Consider the following 19,751-nt stretch of genomic DNA (forward strand, 5'->3'; position numbering starts at 1 on the left):
TGAGACACACCTCCGACATTTGTGCAGAATCAGAGATGCGGAAGGGAGCCCTGGTCCTCCCTGAGGCTGCTGGGGCTGGGGAACCGTGTGCACCGTGTGCAGGGTCCCTGGACAGGTGGCCTCCAGACAGACACGGTGGACTCTCTGAATTGCTCCGTTTGCTTATTGCCTGGTTAGACTGGGATCATGGGTCTTGAGGGAGCAGCTCAGAGAAGCTTATCCCTACTCATGTTGCTGTTGTTACCTGGCTGAGGAAGTAGTGGTCAGGTTCCACACTGTGAAGTGATTTCCTGTCGTGTGTATACTTTGTGTCTTCTTTAGGAGGAGGCCACTATGTGGGGTTCACACCTCAGGAGCAGGGAGTTAGCTCCATGTCCCTAGTGGATGGCTGAGTGACTACATCAATTATTTAGAAATCATGTGCATACATTGCTAGTCATTGAACAAAAACTCTCTGGAAGCATTTCTTTTTTACCAGTGTGAACACATGGATAATTACCACAGGCTTCTGGATATACCCCCGCACTACAGTTTTCAGTTGCTCAGATTATTCCCGCTTTTGCTATTGATAACTCTCCCCTTGGCTTCTGTTTTCCTTTGCCATATTACATCTCTGTGTTTTTATTTTTTGTGGGTTTTTTATTGGGACGCTCTTACTTTCTGATATTTCAAGATCATACTTGCTCTTCTATTTACTCACTCAGTCCTAGCATTTGTGTGTTCTTTAAAGAGCTCTGTTTAAAACTTACATGTGGGGGGAACCTGGGTGGCTCAGTCAGTTAAGCATTTGACTCTTGATTTGGGCTTAGGTCATGATCTCATGGTTCATAAGCTTGAACCTGGAGTGTGGCTCCGCGCCAACACTGGGGAGCATGCTTGGGATTCTCTCCCTCTCTCTCTGCCCCCTCCCCCTGCTCTCTCTCTCCCTCTCAAAATAAATAAATAAACTTTAAAAGAAACTGTACTTGTTGTAGCTAAATTTGCTCAGCAGACAATGGAAGAAGGGGCGCCTGGGTGGCTCAGTCGGTTGAGCATCCTCCTTCCACTCAGGTCATGATACCACAGTCCATGAGTTCAAGCCCTGCATCGGGCTCTGTGCTGACAGCTCAGAGCCTGGAGCCTACTTTGGATTCTCTGTCTCCCTCTTTTTCTGCCCTCCCCCTGCTCATGCTCTGTCTCTGCCTCAAAAATAAATAAAAAAATTTTTAAAAAATTTAAAAAGACAATGGAAGGAAATCTATGCATTTATTACAACCCACATATACACACCTCATTTTCTGTGGAGCTATCTGTATCCATGTTAAGCTAAAGGTAAGTTTGTACTGGAGAGGCCAAGGACGGGCTGCCTCCAAATGTGCCACTTTGGCGTATTGAGTATTTTAAATAAAAGTTACTTAAGAAACAACCAGTGCAAGAACATTCAAACCATGTCCTCCAGAAAGTGGAAAACAATCTCCCATAGGAAAAAAAAATCCTCCTTATGCTAAGAAATAAAAAGATATCTTTATCACCAGAGATAAGGACCATAACCTTGAGAAAACTGTAAAAACAAGTCTTATTACTTTTTTTTTAATTTGTTTTTTTTAACGTTTATTTTTTTTTTTGAGACAGAGAGAGACAGAGCATGAACAGGGGAGAGGCAGAGAGAGAGGGAGACAGAGAATCTCCAGGCTCTGAGCTGTCAGCACAGAGCCCAACGCGGGGCTTGAACTCACGGACCGTGAGATCGTGACCTGAGCCGAAGTCGGACGCTTAACCGACCAAGCCACCCAGGCGCCCCTACTTTTTTACTAATCTACTACCTCAGCCCAAATTCTGCTTAGAATACCTTACTAATTAAAGCTCCCAAACACCGATTTTCCTTACTCTTTAAATTCCTCACAAATTTATTGTCTCTTTGTCTAAAATGTATAAAACCTTCCCACCTTGGTCATTCTTTAGGTCCAATTTCATTATTGGGCCTCTGTGTGCATGTGTTAAAACTCTGGGTTTTTCCTCCTCTTAATGCATCTCATGTAGATGGAATTCTTAGTCCAGCTCTAAGGCCTTGAGGGAAGAAGAGTCCTCCCTCTCCAGCAGCACCATTGTCTCCAAACTGATCTGTTGTCACAGGGATATTGAAATCATCTCCATTTGACTACCTATTACTTCCCACTCCATCAGTGGTAAACCTGTGTTACAAAAAGAAAACTCATCTGAGTGAATTCAAAGATAAAACTGACTATTCAATGAGGTATGACTCTGGAAGCATCCTACCTAGCAAATAGAAAGCAGCTCCAATTGGGCTATAGAAAATTAAAGGTTTTTAAAAGCAGAGAGGGAATGCAATAAGCAAATTATTAGCAATGAATGCATTGTTTTAAATTTTTTTTTTTTTAACGTTTATTTTTTTTGGGACAGAGAGAGACAGAGCATGAACGGGGGAGGGGCAGAGAGAGAGGGAGACACAGAATCGGAAACAGGCTCCAGGCTCTGAGCCATCAGCCCAGAGCCCGACGCGGGGCTCTAACTCACGGACTGCGAGATCGTGACCTGGCTGAAGTCGGACGCTTAACCGACTGCGCCACCCAGGCGCCCCTGAATGCATTGTTTTAGGTAGGGTCTCATCCTAAAGGAAACAAAATGGGTCAATCAGTAAATTTCCTAGTGAGTACCTTTCAAGTCTGTGGTTTTAACACCTGGCTCACATCATCTGCCATTTATTTATTTCATTGCTGTATTCCACATAAGAAATACAGTGGTTCCAGAGCCGTTAGCTAGTATCCCCACAGGAAATAACTTTATAAAATTGAATCTATGGTTTATATATAGTACAATTTGCCTTCAGTCCATAGGTTTCATTCATTTCCAAAGTCATCTAGGTCAGTATCTTTTGCCCTACCACATTCATTGAGGTGGGTTTTTTTCATACATTTCTGGTACTGTTAGATTATTTTTCACAATTTCTACTTCATTCATCAACACTCCCACATCCTAAATAACCTAATTTTAATAGATTGTGATTCAATCTTGGACTGTAAATGTTTGTGTTTTTAAAAACGCAGACTGGTAGATATCCATCACTGTAGTATCCTATGGAATATTTCAACCCCTCATGATCTGTTTATCATCTTTGTGTTTTGCCTTTTCCAGAATGTCCTATAAATAGGGTCGTGCCTTGTGTAGCCTTTTCAGACTATAGATTCTTTCAACTAAGAATACATATGTAAGATTAATCCATGCCTTTTATATGCACTCATGGTTCATTTCTGTTGATGAAATGTGTTAAATTGTATGTGTAGGGGAGGAAAAATAATTTTCTGTTTCTTTCTGTGTTCTTGGTAGATATGCCTATTATGAAGAAAACCACAGGGCCAAACTGGGTCACCTATGCAGAATCAGGAAACCAAGACTTAATACCTACTCTGTGTTTTCAATTCCCCAGGAATGCAACCTGTAACCAGGCAACGTTGTGTTTCCTGGTCTATAGTTGGCAATTTACGGATAGACCTCGTCCACTCCTGTTGGGAGAGCAACCTTACCTAAACACTGCATTCCTTGTCAATAAGTTCCTTTCTTTCTTCCTTGTTTCCTCCCTCTTTCCTTCTCCCTCCTTCCCTTCCTTCTTTCATTCTGCCCTCCATCCTTTCCTCCCTCCCTCCTTTCCTTCCTTCCTTCCTTCCTTCCTTCCTACCTTCTTTTCCTTCTTTTTCTTCTCCTTGTTATTATTTATTTATTTATTAATTATTATTCCTTCTCTTGGCCTGTAAAGAAGCTTTCTTTTGTTTAGGTCAGTAGAGCTCTCTTGTATGTGTTACATGGGATGCTGCACGATTCATGAATCATTTAATAAAACCAGTTAGGTCTTTAAGTTTACTCATTTGGAATTTCTTTTGTTAACAACCCGCCTCCCATCCCACCCCCATAATAAAGGACAAATGGAGAAGGAAAAGCAGAAGTTTAATAATGTGGGTTTTTCTTGCATACATGGTAGAGAGCCAGGAAAACTGAGTAATGCCCCGAAATGGCTAAAGCCACCACCTTACAGGCCATTACCTGGTAAAGACAAAACATGTTTGGGGAGGGGAGTGAGTTAAGGGAGGTTATCAGGCAAGCAAAGTAAACCAGGTATGGTTGTAATGTGCCTTCTCCATTGATAAGAGTTTCTGAAAATTCAGAGTCATCCCCCTCTTCCTAGCACAAATGGAAATTTTCCTTGTAAATGTAAATGTTCCTCTCCAAAGGGCAACTTCTTGGTTTTCAGAGGTTTTCTTGTGTCTGCTGTTCCTTAAAATTAATCAGGTCTGCTAACCTTAAAAATAAAACTGCCAGTTATTTTACCAGTAAAAGATAGGTTTATTCAGACATAGCAGAGAAGTGCCATACCACATGAACAAGACACTGCAAAACCATAGGCAAGTGCTGAGAACAAAGTAGAGGAGGGTCTTTTATAGTGGCTTCTCATTGGATGAGCTATGACTGTCTCTTATTTGCTGGGCTGTGACTGTCTCTCATTGGCTGCATTGCAACTATCTTTCATTGGCTGGGCTGTAAATGTCTTTTATTGGCTGAGCTGTGACTGTCTCTCATTGACTGGGATGTGACTGTCTCTCATTGGCTGGGTTGTGACTGTCTCCTGGATTTTAATGTGTGTGTGTGTGTGTGTGTGTGTGTGTGTGTGTAACATAATATCCTTTCATTGCTTGTGCCTGTGTTTTTCCAGTGTTATTTATTGAAGACACTGTCCTTTCACTACTAGATTCTGGTTTCAAAGTTCTTCCCAACTTTGCAAAGTAATTGACCACATGTGGGTGTTTTGTTTTGTTTTCTTTTGTTTTTTTCGTTTGGCTATAGTGATGCTTGTGCCAGTTTTTGTTTCAATACAAGACATTTGTTTACTACAGCTTCCAAATATGGTTTGAAGTCAGGAAGGTGATGTCTCCAGCTTTGTTCTTTCTCAAGATGGATTTGGCTATTCAGGGTCCTTTGTGATTTCATTCATACACATATCAGGATTGTTTGTTCGAGTTTTGTGAAAAATGCTTTTGGGATTTTGGTCATGATTGCACTCAATCTATAGATTACTTTGAGTGCAATAGAAAGTTTTACAATATTAATCCATGAGGATTACACTTTACAATCCATGAGGATGGAGTATTTTTCCATTTGTTGGTCTTTTCTTCGGTTTCTTTATCAATGTCCTATAATTTTGATGTTACAGGATTTTCACATTGCTTCAAAACTTTTTTTCCTAGATATTTTATCATTTTTGATGAAATTGTTAACAATATTTTCAAATTGTGTGTGTGTGTGTGTGTGTGTGTGTGTGTGTGTGTGTGTGTGTGGTAGTTCATTATGAATATGTTGGGAGCAAGAATATCCTGTTTCCTCAGTCTTCGTTTGGGCCTCAGCAAACCCCTTGTGCACTTCCCTGTTACCTAGGGAAATTACCTGGTGATGTTCCTCGTTCCATGGGGTAACACTGCACCACTCCTGGGCCCCATAAGTATGGTGATATCAGACTTACGAATTTGGTCCTTATTGGGAGAGAGACTTAGTTAAGTTTATGGTTCCCCCTGGTGATGTAGATAGAGCCAAAGCGACATGAGTCCCGTGATCGCCCTGGATGGGTGATGTGCGGGCCCATGCGTGAATTCGTGTCAGGTGTAGGGCTATGGTTAGGGTTGGTGTGAGGTTTAGGTTAAGGGTATGGTGAGGGTCATGGTTAGTATTAGGGTTAGGTCCAGGAAGTTCCAAGCAGTAAAACCCCAGCAGTGCAGTAATCTCCATGAAGGGCTGAGTGGAGGCTGCATGGGAGTCTTCAGTTCAGACTTAGTCTTTGAGTGCCAGGGCCAGCCTCCCCTGTGTGCCACTCTTCAGTTGGGCCTCAGCAATCCCCTTTTGCAGCTCCATGCGGGCATTAGAAATGTCATGATGATGTTCCACATTCCATGCCGAGTAATCCTGCACTACTTTGGGCCCTTTGTGTGGGGTGTTCTCAGATATAGGATTGGGTCCCCATCCAGAGAGAGCATTAACTAGGGTTAATGTTCAGTCCAGGGACTTCACCAGTGCTGAAGTGACACCATACCTGTGTGTCTTGGGCGTTTGGCTAGGGTTTGGGATTGGATTTGGGGTTAGGAGTTAGGGTTAGTGTTAGCGGTTACGTTAGACTTAGGTTTAGGCATTAGGGTTGGGGTTCGGGTTATGGTTAGTGTTTAGGGTTATAGTTAGCGGTTAGTGTTTGGAGTGAGAGTTGTGTTTAGGTTTTGGTTAGGGTTAGGGTTTGAGAGTTAGGGTTAGGGTTAGAGGGTTAGGGTTAGGTGTTAGCATTAGTGGTAGGGTTAGCTTTAGGTTTAGGGTTAAGTTTAAGGCTAGGTCTAGGACTTGGTTGAGGGTTATGGGTTAGTGCTTTGGGTTAGGGTTAGCATAGGGTTAGTGTTACAGGGTTAAGGGTAGGGTTAGCGTTAGTGTTAGGTTTAGAGTTTTATGGTTAGCAGGGTAGAGTTATAGTGTTAGGGTTAGGTTTTTATGGTTAGAGTTAGAAAGTTAGGATTAAGGTTATGGTTTGTTTGGGTTTTGTTTTTCGTTTATAGTTAGTTAGGGATAGTTAGCGTTAGGGCAAGGGGAAGTGTCGGGGTTAGTGATAGTTTGAGGTGTTAGATTTTGGTGTTGGGTTAGGGTTAGGATTAGCGTTAGGGTTAGGTTAGGATTAGGGTTAGGGGTTAGGGGTTAGGGTTAGTGTTAGGATTAGGGTTAGGGTTAGGGTTAGGTTTAGGGTTAGGTTTAGGAATTAGGGGTTAGGGTTAGGCTTAACGTTAGGGTTAGAGTTAGGGTTAGGCCTAGGGTTAGGGTTAGGGTTAGGGTTTGTGTTAATGTTAGAGCTACCGCAAGGAGTATGTCATGTTTGCACACCCACCTCAAGTCGGATCGTTTTCATGCTTGACACTGCCCTCCATCTGTGATGGAGTGTGTTCACGCTATCGCCGCAGTCTCTCTGCACTGAAGTTGTTCAAGTGTCACCATATTTCAGCTTGGCTCTGGAGTCTTTCACACCGCCCCCCCACCCTCTCTTCGGATGGTAATGTTTGAAGTACCACCTCATTTCTCTTTGTTGCCTGGGGTGCATTCACGCATTTACCCTCTTCCCCCTCTTCCTGGGAAGTTATCCCATCTCGACTTGCCACTTCTTATAGAAGGAGTGTTGACGCTTGTATTAAATCTGATGTTTCATGAATGGCTCTTTTCACTTTCACTGCTGAAGAAGCAGGTATCTCTCAAGGTAAGTGTTAGGGTTAGGGTTAGGGTTAGGGTTAGGGTTAGGGTTAGGGTTAGGGTTAATGTTAGGGGTCCGTGTAAGGTTTAGGTCATGCTCCAATTTGTCCAATTTGTCTCTGGTCATGGTCTCTTGTTTTCGGGTTTTGAACCCTAGGTGGCCTTTGTACTGATGGCTCTGTATCTGAAGCCTGCTTCACATACTATCTCTCTCTCTCTCACTGCCCATGCCTCTTGTGTTCTGTCTTTGTCTCTTTCAAAAATTAGTGTACCTAAAAACATTTTCAATCAGACATTTCCGGTTGGTTCTTTTCACTTTCATTCCTGAAGAAGCAGGTGTCTGTCTTGTCCATTGTTCTTTTGTTATCTTTGACATAGCTGACAAAATATACGACATTTCCCCAACCAGCATTGGGGATGTGCAGCATTTCTTCTACAAGCCAGACACCTCTCAACCACTATATCACTACATTCATCTAGCGCATCCCACATGCTCCCAGAAACTGGACTGTAACTGTGGACAGTAGCACTGCCCCATAGTCTTCAGATGGTATTTCAGGAGGTTCTTCATTCACATCTTTGTTTACCTGAGTGTCTTGTGACATCTTCTTTCCTTTTTTCCACTAGGCGACTGCTATGATGCCTGACAAGGAACCCGAAGCAGAGAGGGATCCAGGAGCAGCCTAGCTACTGCTTGGCTCCCACAAAATGGTCACCATGGAACTCTTTATGGAAGAGGAGAAAACACCACCACCACTGCCACCACCACTGTTTCATAACCCTGCACTGAATGTGGACACAACAACCACCCACCCCCAAAAGGAAACTCTGCCAGGGTATGTGTATAGTACCTATGGCGTTGGTCAAGTATTTTGGATCAAGAAGTTAGGTTGTACTTTCAATTGGTAAGTGTACATCTAAATGCCTCGGAGGAGAATTTATTCTCCGGGGTCACCCCAACCTAAATTGTTGGCCCATACAGAGATCTTTTGTCCCTATTGGTTGTATTGATGTTGCCTCTTTGAGCCAATGAATTAAAGCTCCATAGGGTCTTCTTGTCCTATTCCCACCTCTTCACAAGAAGGTCCATTTCACCAACTGGAAGAGAGAGGAAAACCCTCCTGTGGCCATTCATATGCGTCACTATTTAGGGAACAAGTGATTATGCTACTTTTGCACGGTCAGGATACCATGGCCATTTCACAAATGTCCCTGGGCAGGCGGGCCTCTAAAACTACAAATGCTAGAGGTGATTTTATTGGTAAACAGGAGGGGTTTGTGTTCGTTGAGTTCCTTTCACTTCATCTTTCCTTGATTGCCTATCTGTGTCGGGTCAACAATTGGTTTGATATTGACTTTACAGTCAGGTTATTTTTATCTTCTTGTTAACCATCCGTGGTTATCCGCTCTGACAGGAGCTTATGTGAGGGCAAATATTTCTTGTTGCACATACTAGCATTATTGATTGTATTGTGAAATTCACCCAGTTGTAACTTAGGAGTTGGTTGTGTATTTTTGGTACTCAGTTCTTAAGATCATATACCGATGCCTGAGCCCTACTACGAATGCTCATCACCACAGCCCTAACAGCTGCCTACAGTACGTGAATCATATTTTTTCGCCCTTCTAGGACAGCCTCGATACACCTACTTGGCAATGCAGGGTTGTAATGCTTGAACCCCTCATTGGCGATGGAGGGGTGTCATGCTTGCACCCCCCACATTGGCAAGGGAGTAGTGATGCCACTACTAAATCTGACATTTCCTGAATACCTTTTTATACTGTCAGAGCTGAAGAAGCAGTCATATATGTTAAGGTTAGTGTTAGGGTTGGGGTTACGGTTAGAGTTAGAGTTAGGGGTTAGGGTAAAGGTTATGTCACACTTACATCCCCCCTTAGGTGCGGGAGGGAGGCACTCATGCACCTTGCCACCCCTCAGCATGGGAGGGGTCATCCATGTGCCAGACCCCCCCTCCCCCCTCAGCGAGGGAGTAGTGATGCCACTATTAAATCTGACATTTCATGAATGGGTCTTTTCACTTTCATAGCTGAAGAAACAGCATCTCTTATGATGAGGGTTAGGGTTTGGATTACCCTGAGGGTTAGGGTAAGGGTTAGGCCATGCTTGCACCCCCCGTTTGGCAAGGAAGGAAGGTCACACCTGACCCCCCGCACCCTTGTTGTGGAAGGGTGTTCACGCATGCACCCTACCCCCCACCCCCCCCACCCCATGAGGGAGTAGTGATGCCACTATTTAATGTGTTGTTTTATGAATGGCTCTTTTCACTTTCACAGCTGAAGAAGCAGGCATCTCTTAAGGTTAGTGTCATGGTTAGGATTGCTATTCATGGTTAGGGTAAGGGTTAGGTCACGCCTGTACCCTCCCTGGGAACGGGAGGGCGTTCACAGAGGCGGCACACCTCTGGAGGGTGTTCACTCATACGACCCGGACCCTTCAGGGGGGAGGGTGTTGACATATGCGCCTGCACCCCTCTGGTGTGGGAGGGTGTTCACTCATGGGCTCACCCCCCTCTCCTGGCAGGGGAGGTGGTTCACGCATGTGCTCTGCCCCCCTGTGGCACTGGAGGGGGTCACCCATGCACAGCATCACCACTCAGCGAGGGAGTAGCGATGCCACTATTAAATCTGACGTTTCATGGATGGGTGTTTTCACTTTCACAGCTGAAGAAACAGGCATCTCTTAAGGTAAGGGAAGAATTACCATTACAGTTACTGGTTAGGCTAAGGGTTAGGTCATGGTTGCTCCCCGCCTCGGCATGGGAGTGTTTCACGCATTACCCCACCATCTTCAGCCTGGTGGGTGTTCACCCTTTCTCCCCGCCCTGCCCCCTCAGAGCAGGAAAATATTGAGGCATGTGCCCACTCCAATTCCACAGGGGAGGGCGTTCACGCATGCGCAGTTCCCCCCCTTCAGGACAGAAGATAGTTCACACATGTGCACCACCACCCCTTGGTGCGGGAGGGTGTTCTCTCATGGGCATACCGCATCTCCGCACTGGAGATGGTTCAGGCATGTGCCCCACCCACCTCAGTATGGGAGGGTGTTTACACAAGCACACAGCCCCTCCTTGGTGTGGGAGGAAGTCATCCATGCAGAGCACCACCCTTCAAGGAGGGAATAGTGACGCCACTATTAAATGTGACGTTTCATGAATGGTTCTTTTCACTTTCACAGCTGAAGTAGCAGACATCTCTTAAGTAAGATTTAGGGTTAGAATTACTATTAAGAATTAGGGTAAGGGTTAGGTCATGCTTCCACACCCCCTTGCCGCTAGAGTGTATTCACGCAATAGTACCGCCCCTCAGCGCAGGGGATATTCACTAATGTGTTCTGCCCCCTTCAGCCCAGGAGGGTGTTCACACATGCACCCCATCCCCTTCTGCTTGGGAGCACGTTCATGAATTCGCACATTTGCACAACCCCCCCACAGTGAGGGTGGGCTTTGGCACATGCACCCTGTCCCCCTCGGCATGGGAGGTGGTTCACACATGCTCCCACCCCCTCCGCGAGGGAGGGTGTCACCCATGAACAGCACCACCCCTCTGAGAGGGAGTAGTGTTGTCACTATTAAATGTGACATTTCATCAATGAGTCTTTTCACTTTCACAGGTGAAGAAGCACGCATCACTTAAGGTAAGGGTTAGGGTTAGCATTTCATTTAGGGTTCAGGGTAAGGGTTAGGTCATGCTTGCTCCCCCTCTCTGCAAGAGAGGTGTTTCACTCATGCTCCCTTCCCCGCTTGGCATGTGAGGGTGTTCACGGATGCGTACAGCACTCCCTCGGGGTGGAATGGTGTTCTCAAGCACCACCCTCCTCGGTGACGGAGGCCATTTGCGCATGCATCCTGCCCCACTAGCCCGGGAGTTTTTTCACCTGTGTGTAAAGCCCACCCCCCCCCCCCCCCCCCCCCGCGGAAGGGCATTCACCCATGTGTACTACCCCTCCTTTGGCATGGGAGGGTGTTGCTCTATGGGCCTTGACCTGTCAGCATAGGAGAATATTCATGCCTGCACCCCGCCACTCTTGGGTGGAGGGTGTTCGGGCATGCGCCTGACCCCGGTGTTTGCGCATGCGCACAGCTTGGGTGTAAGGATGTTCTCTTTTACACAGAACCTCCACTTGGTAAGGGAGGTGTTTCATGCCTGTGCCCGTCCCCTTTAGCACAGGAGGTGGTTCACGCATGCGCCCCGCCCCCCTCGGCACAGGAGGGTGTTCAAGCATGCGCACAGCCCCTGGTCAGCGAGGGCCGGCATTCACACAATGCGCACAACAGCCCTTCCATGAGGGAGGGTGTTTACGAATGTGCTCTCGGCAAGGGCCCCATCCCCACTTTGGCATGGGAGTATGTTGACCTATGCACCTCGCGCCCTCAGCGCTGGAGGATGTTCATAGATGTGCACAGCACCCCTCATGGCCGAAGTGTGTTCACGCTTGGGAACAACCCCGGCTAGGGGAGGGATGGCATTCAGGCATGGGTCCTTCCCCATACCGCGGGGGACTGTTCACACATGTGCACAGCCCTTCCTAGTGGTGGTAGGGTGTTCACGCATTCACACAACTCCTGCTCCCCAAGGTAGGACGTTTCCACATGCGCACAACCCCCCTCAGTGAGGGAGGTCATTCATGCATGCTCCCTGCCCCCTACCGCAGGAGGCTGTACACATATTCGCACAGCACCCCCTACTGGCGGGTGTTCATGCATATGCACAGACCCCCCTCATGGAGGGAAGGCATTTGCGCATGCGCCCCACTCCCCTGGGCCTGGAAGGCTGTTCAGGCATGCGCAGAATGCCCACCTCCGTAAGGGAGGTCGTTCATGCATGCGCCCGACCTCATTTAGCACAGGAGGTGGTTTAGGCTTCCGCCTGGCCCCCTGTCAGCATGTGAGTCCGTCACCCATTCATAGCGCCACCCCTCAGGGAGGAAGTAGTGATGTCACTATTAAATGTGATGTTTCATGAATGGTTCTTTTCACTTTTACAGCTGAAGAAACACGCATCTCTTAGGGTTAATATTACCACCAGGGTTGGGTAAGGGTTTGATCAAGCTTCCAACCCCCGACCCCCACACGGGTTTCCAAGCATTAGCGTGTACCCCTTTGGCACCGGAGTGTGTTCACCCATGCCCCCGAACCCACTTTGGCACAGGAGGGTGTTGACCTATGCGCCCGCCCCCGTATCGCGTGCACTGCCACCCCTAGGGACAGAAGGGTGTTCACACTTGTGCACAAACCCTCTCAGTGTGGGATGATGTTCACGCATGTGCAAAGGCCCCCCTCCTGGTAGAAGGGTGTTCAGGCATGCCCACAACTCCCGCTCTGTGAGGTAGACCTTTTGTACATGTGCACAATCCTCCCTCAGCGAGACAGTTTGTGCTTGGCCTCACCTCGGCGGGGAAGGGTGTTCACACGTGCACAGACCACCCCTAGGCGATGGAGGTCATTCAAACATGCGCCCCACTCCACTTGACGCTAAAGGTGGTTCAGGATTCTGCCTTGCCCCTGGTTGGTGTGTGAGATGGTCACTCATGCAGAGCGCCAACCTTCAGGGAGAGAGTAGTGATGTCACTATTAAATATGACGTTTCACGAATGATTCTTTTCACTTTCACAGCTGAAGAAACACGCATCTCTTAAGGTAAGGTTAGCATTGCCATAAGGGGTAGGTTAAGGCTTAGGTCATACTTCCTCCTCCCTGGGCACAGAAGGTTTTCAGGCATTAGCGCGCCCCCCTTTGGACAGGAGGGGGTTCACACATGCACCGACCCTCATCAAGGGAGGGGGTCGTGGTTACACCGTCTTCCCCGCGTGAAGGGGTGTCACTCGTGCTCTCCCCCACCTGGGGGCAGGAGGGGATCCCATATGTGCCCCTTCTGTACCCCTTCATTGGCGATTTTGCATTGATGTTCCTTTAAGGTCAGATGTATTTTGCACTGCCTGGGTTGCTCAGTGGATTAAGTGTCCCACTTCGGTTCAGGTCATGGTGTCACGGTTTGTGGGTTTGTGAACCCTGGCTTGGCCTCTGTGCTGATGGCTCGGAACATGGAGCCTGCTTTAAATAGTGTGTCTTACTCTCTCTCTCTCTGCCCCTTCCCCACGTGTGTTCTATCTTTCTCTCTTTCTCAAAAAAATGAAGCTAAAATCATTTTCAAGCAGCTCCATCGGTCTACTTGTCTTCTTGTCCTATTCCTGCCTCTTCATGGGAAGGTCCCTTTCACTGATTGGAAGAGACAGTAAAACCCTCGTGTGGCCATTCATATGCGTCACTATTTAGGGAACAAGTGATTATAGTACCTTTGCACAGTTAGGATAACATGGCCATTTCATGAATGTCCCTGGGAAGGCAGGGCCTCTAAAACTACAAATGCTAGAGGTGATTTTATTGGTAAACAGGAGGGGTTTGTGTTCGTTGAGTTCCTTTTACTTCTTTTAATCTTTCCTTGATTGCCTATCTGTCTTGGATCAACAATTGGTTGGATATTGACTTTACAGTTAGGTTATTTTTATCTTATAGTTAACTATCCATGGTTGTCTGCTCTGATAGATGCTTATGCAAGGACAAATATTTCTTGTTGCACATACTAGCATTATTGCTTCCATTGTGAAATTCACCCGGTCATAACTTAGGGGTTGGTTGTCTATTTTTCGTATTCAGATCTTAAGATTGTATAACAGTGCCTAAGCCCTACTATGAATGCTCATGGCCGCATCACTAACAGCTGCCTACAGTACGTGAATCATATTTTTTGACCTTCTAGAACAGCCTTGGTACCCCTACATCAGCATTGCCGGGGTCTGACACTTGCAGCACTTCTGTGCCCCTTCATCGGCCATGTAGATAGATCACGCCTGTGCCCTTTCCTGGGCCATGTAGGGGTAGCTGCCTGTGCCCCTTCATGGGCTATGTCGGGATGAGCCGCCTGCAACCCTTCATGGGCCCCGTAGGTGTGTGCTGCCAGCACCCCTTCATGGCCACTATAGTGTTTGTACTGTCTGTGGTTTCAGGGACCCACCTGGGTTCTCCAAACATATCCACATGGATAATAGGGAGCTTCTGTAGTTGTGTTCCTCTGCATTACATCTCCCCACAAGACCCTCATCTCCAGATAAATATTAAGGGATCAGGAACCACTTTTCTTTGCACTTTCTTCTTAGTGGAAACATCTTGCCTTTGTTTAGCATGGCTGCTTTGCCCTCTCTGCCATCTCCTGGAGGTTCCCTTACCCTTGCAGTGCTCTTCACTGCTTTTGGGTGTGCTGTCTGCCTCCTGTTGCAGTCCTTCACCAATGGTAATTTGTACCATGAGTGGCCACAGGAAACTGCCTGGAACTGGGACTCTGGGACTCTGGGACTGGACTGCTCTTCTCTCTGGTAGACATACAAGTAGTTTCCATGATGGCAGAAGTGGATACTGGTCATTGGTGGTAAGAGGTGATTTCACATTTGGTCACATTACTACTAGTGCTGGTGTGGAGTGGTGGAGGACACCACATTCAAGGATCATGGGTGGAGTTGTCACTGTGGCCATGGGGGGCAGTTACAGAGCCTGCCAGGGGTCAGTTTTGGGTATCTGGGGTATACACGGGAAATAGGATAGGTTGAAAGCAAGGGCAAAACATCAGAAAACGTATGGCTTCATGAGGTGATTATCTTTTGTTTGTTGCCAAGAGAAGCAGCTCCCCCCTGTCTGAGGAATATAGTCATACCCCACCCCCGGACCCCTAGAGGAAAGGTTTCAATGGCTTCACCTGAGACAATACTGTCATGACCGAGAGCAGTGATCTTCAAGCTCCATGTCTTCCATGCGTGTTTACTTCCTGGAAAATAGTGGGATTCCAGTGTACTCCAAACGAAGGTATGAGATGAGGTCCATGCAAGATAATGTGCCCATGCAAGGGAGTTTCAGGGTATTACCACCTCGCACTGGTAGGAGACACGGGGACGAGTATGGGAGTGGGTTCAAAGAGTATTACACCAAAGAGGGTGACGTACAATAGGCCAGACATGGATACACGGTTCTTCCTGCAGGAAATGTAATTTAATGTGTTGCCTGGAGAACTGGAACGGTCGTAATAATGACTGCATGGCTGCCTGCAGTCAACTGGGTTGAAATGCCAGAGCTTCCCTGACTTTCTCAGGGAAGGTAGACTCCAAAGTCCGAGGGAGATGGGAATGGGGACCTGTTGTGCACGCACCTGCTCTTTTACCACAAACTTGGTGGCTTATGAGAACACAATCGTGTTCTTTCACAGTTCTGGAGGCCAGGAATCTGAAATTTGCTTCACTGAAACTAAGGTGTCAGCAGGGCTGTACTCCCGGTGGAGACTCCAGGGCTCCAGGGGACAGTGTGGAGCTTCCCTCTGGTAGCTCCCAGTGGCCACCAACTTCCCTTGGCTTGTGACCACATCACCGCAGTCTCTCTCCATGGACACAGTGCCTCCTCTTTTGTCAAGTCTCCCTTTGCCTCTCTAAGGATGCTCATGACTCCATCTAGGGTTCACTCAGTCAACCCAGCACACAAGATCCTTAACTAGATCCCATCGATGGGAGTTAGATTCCAGCTATTAGGACTTGATTTCTTTGAGGTCCATTGCCCAGCCTAGTACAATGTGTCCTTCCATAGGGAGACAGACAAACCATGCTATCCCCATGTGGTGGGGTGCTCACCGGTGAGCAGTGCCAGGGCACGCACTGCTGACAGATACTGCAGCAGGACCGAATCTCCGGAGAATTATGCCCAGAGGGGAAAAGCGAATCCTAAAAAGATCACATGCTTTTCGATTCCATTTGTATAATATCCTTGATGCATCAAAATCTTACCAATGTAGAGCAGATGAGGGATTGCCAGACGTCACAGAGGTGATAGGTGCAGGAAGGAGGTGGGAATGTCTGCTGTAAGAGGGCACGATGCTCTGTTTATTGTGTGCATCAATATTGAAATGCTGGCCATGATCCTTTTCTACAGGCAGAGAGAACGTAGGGCATCTTTATCGTGTCCCAATCACACACAGTCCCAGCAACCTCACAGCCACCCACCTTACTACATCTATCCCCACGGCTCTGGCTGGTGACCCGTTGCTACAGTTGAGTCGTGTTCCTAAGGGAGGAAGCCATCTCTCGCTAACACGCCTCCCACACAGCTTCCCTCTCTTCTGCACACCGGGGGTTTCCTCGGACCCGGGCATCCTGTGAACCTGCAGCTGTTTCCCCCAGCCCATGGGGAGCAATCACTTCCCATGCAGCACCACCTGTTTTGTCTTCCTACACCTAGCATTGCACGTGCTGGCGCCTGCAGACCTTGTTGTCTCTGTCAGCTGAGTCTGAGTGGGCTTCCTCCCCCGCTCGTCCCTAGTTCTAATCTCATTAATGAACGACACTCACATCGCTGAAGCTCTCAGTGAAGTCTCAACCCCCAGTATGTGGACTACGTGGCACCATTTTACAGACACACTTGATTACTCCCTTTCTTTAAAAATTACTTCCTTCCTCCTCCCACCCCCCGGGCTGCTGCTCACCAGTGTCTGTGTTGGTTGGTCCTCATCTTCTTCCCGACCCACATCTGCTTTCTGCCCATCCTTACTCTGAGGTGATTTCAGCCAGCCTCAGGCTTGTATCAAGCAGCAGCTGGGGCCTCCAAGTCTTTATACCCTGCCCCCAGCTCTTCATGTCTCCAGACACCTGACTCCAACTGTGCACCACACAGGTGCTACCCTCCCCAGACTCTGCTACCTCCCTGAATGTATCTCCTCTTCCCCTCCCCTTGTTTACTGGGCTGTGGCCACACTGACCCCTCCCTTCTCCCTGAGGATGTCAGGCACATACTCCTGCTTCAGGTCTTTGCACTCACTTTGCCTCTCTCTGTCGGGGATATACTTCCACGTGCCAACATGACTCCCTCATTTCCGTCATATCTTTGCTCTGACATCACCTGCTCAGTGGAGTCTCTGCTAGCTCTCTCTCTAAAACTGAAAACTTCTCCTTCTCCGACCTGAACAACTGATACCCTTATCTGCATTCTTTTTCTTCCTGGCCCTTGGCATCATCTGTTTTTCTTTCTTGCTTGCTGTCTGTGGCCTGCTTCAGTCCCTGCCAGAATGTTGGCTCCATGGGGTCCAAAGACCAAACTAGCTTTGTTTAGGGCTGTTTCCTTAGGGCCCTAGAACAGTGCCTAACTCCTACAAAGGCTCAAACACCGTTCGCTGAGTGAGTAAATGTTGGGATTTCGTATTAATTTGCTGGGTCCGCCATCACAAAGTACCACAGACTGGGTGGCTTAAGCAACAGAAATTGATTTATTTATTTTCTCACACTTTAATTCAAGGTGTGGCCAAGGTGGGTCTCCTCTCTCCGTGACTGGTGGATGGCCTCCTTCCCACTGTCTTCACGTGGTCTTCCTTCTGTGTGTGTAGGTGCCCACTCTCTTCTTATAGGACACCAGTTATCAGATTAAGGTCCCTCCCCCCAAATGAGCTCATTCAACCTCCACTTTACCTTTCAAGAGCTGGTATCCATGTATAGTCACATGGGTACTAAAAACTTCAACGTATGGATTTTGGGGGCAAATCCATTCCGTAACAGGTTTCTGTCTGTTGTACCTAGTCACTACCTACATGGGTTTTTTTTTTTTTTCCTCTATGCCCTTGTCCCCATTATTTGCTCACACAATGCTAATCTGTTTGCCCTTGGCCCAAGTTATAACTCTGTTTATTTATTTTTATAGACTTGCATCTTTCCTTTACCTCTATATTTCAAGTTCCTGGCTGGCAGTGGAATTACATCCTTAGCATGGGCATCATAACCTCCAGGTGAGGTAAGTATGATTACTCTTATTTCTAAAATCTACAATCTGAAGCTCAAAATAGTAGGTCATGTTTCTGAGATCACAGTACTAGTAAGTGCTGTCCTTTTGATAACTTTTTTTCTCATGGGCTCCAAAGCCCACTTTCTTTCATCGACCACACTGTCCCCAAGATGCACGGGGGAAAACCATACTTCAGCCTGGTATATTATAAGCTATCGTACCTGTAAAGCTGGTGTCACATTTCAGGAAATGGGATTAAGTTTAGAATCTGAGTAATTATACCCACAGGTGAATTTCAATCTCACATCCATTTATTTATTTATTTATTTATTTTTACTGCTGCAATTTCTGTTATCCTTAATGATTTTCTAAATGTATTCTTCGCTTTGTAAAATTTAGCCACTAAGAATAGTAAGAGAGTTTGTTTCCTATGTAAGAGGCCGGAATCATACAATGAATTCATAATGTCAAGGCAATAGCTGTTATTTTGTCCTAAAACATAGAGGAAAAGGTCATTGTCTTTGTTACAAGAGTTTACCATGTGTTCTTGATAACATGCCTGAGTTCTATTGGTGAAAAACCATCGTAGACTTTGAAAGTCAGTTATTTATAGTTAAGAGAGTATCATTCTCTCTTTGGGTGCTGCTGATTGTTTGAAATAGATCTTAGGATTTTTCTCCGTAGATTTTATATTTCAGAATGAGCTTCGTTTTAAAAGTTATGTTATATTTGCATTCATGCAAGTTGGGCAATCATTAAATTGACAGGAAAGCAGCTGTTAATAGTTGTCATTTGGACATGTAGATGGAAATGCTATAGGTCATGGTGTGACTCCTTACACGTGTTGAGCTCTGGTTTCATTTAGCATTTCCAAACCATTGCCCTGAGCTTATGGATGTTGATCAAGTGGCCATGTCATGGTTGTTTTAAATTGGCATCAGGGGTATAGAGATGATTCTTAAGTTGTGTATGAGGAAGCTGTTGGTTTTCTGCTTCAATGTCTGGGTAGCTCCTAAAAATAGAAGACTGGAGCATCTTATCGATATTAATTTTGTTCAAAGTCAATGCAACTTGTGAATGAGCTAAAGGCTTAGATAATAGTCAATACTTTTGGGGTCTGATAGTAATTTGAGAATTTAAAATAAGTCTAGATCCATCTGTGTGGCTCAGTTGGTTAAGTGTCTGACTTGGGGTCAGGTCATGATCTCACTGCTCATGACTTGGAGTTCCATGTTGGGCTCTGTGCTGGCAGCTGGGAGCCTGGAGCCTGATTCAGATTCTGTATCTCCCTCTCTCTGCCCCTCCCCAGCTCATGCTCTATGTCTCTCTCTCAATATAAACTAAAACATAGGAAATAGGTCTAGAATAAATCTGTAGACAGTAACATACTTAGCACTACTGCTGATTAAAACAAAGAAATAGCCTGAAGCTCCAAGCATAAATTACTGTTGATTCCCTAGGAACCCATCATATATCAGGTTGACCGTTAAGCTGAATACAAGCATTAATCTTTTAGTAACTTGGAAGAGATAGGCATACTATCTTATCTAGTAAGATTTGGTATATATCATTGCTGTAGATCTATTTTCTTTAATGATCAAAAAATTATTTTGAGGTCCCTTTTATTTGGGTATTCAGGATTAAGATAAGTAACCCAAGGCAAATGAATTAAGACCA

At 46.3% G+C, this 19,751-nt stretch overlaps 1 protein-coding gene across 6 annotated transcripts in view; it reads left to right on the plus strand.

Annotated features, from left to right (window-relative positions):
* Window positions 1-19,213, plus strand: part of LOC121018378 (tripartite motif-containing protein 26-like) — a 54,174-nt gene extending 34,961 nt beyond the window's left edge. For 2 of the 6 annotated variants that reach the window (XM_040457117.1, XM_040457121.1), the window contains exons 11-14: window positions 9,550-9,573; window positions 9,937-9,960; window positions 10,886-10,909; window positions 17,994-19,213. In XM_040457117.1, the coding sequence (XP_040313051.1) occupies window positions 9,550-9,573; window positions 9,937-9,960; window positions 10,886-10,909; window positions 17,994-18,071 (150 nt within the window). In that variant the 3' untranslated portion in view covers window positions 18,072-19,213. Of the gene's footprint in view, window positions 1-7,237; window positions 7,262-7,881; window positions 9,282-9,549; window positions 9,574-9,936; window positions 9,961-10,885; window positions 10,910-17,993 lie in introns of those variants that run through there. The other 4 variants (XR_005785175.1, XM_040457118.1, XM_040457119.1 and 1 more) reach the window with 4 other exon arrangements.
* The last annotated feature ends 538 nt before the right edge of the window (window positions 19,214-19,751 follow it).

This window comes from Herpailurus yagouaroundi, unplaced genomic scaffold (assembly GCF_014898765.1).
Source record: "Herpailurus yagouaroundi ecotype Mexico unplaced genomic scaffold, PumYag 219, whole genome shotgun sequence".
NCBI classification, from domain to species: domain Eukaryota; kingdom Metazoa; phylum Chordata; class Mammalia; order Carnivora; family Felidae; genus Herpailurus; species Herpailurus yagouaroundi.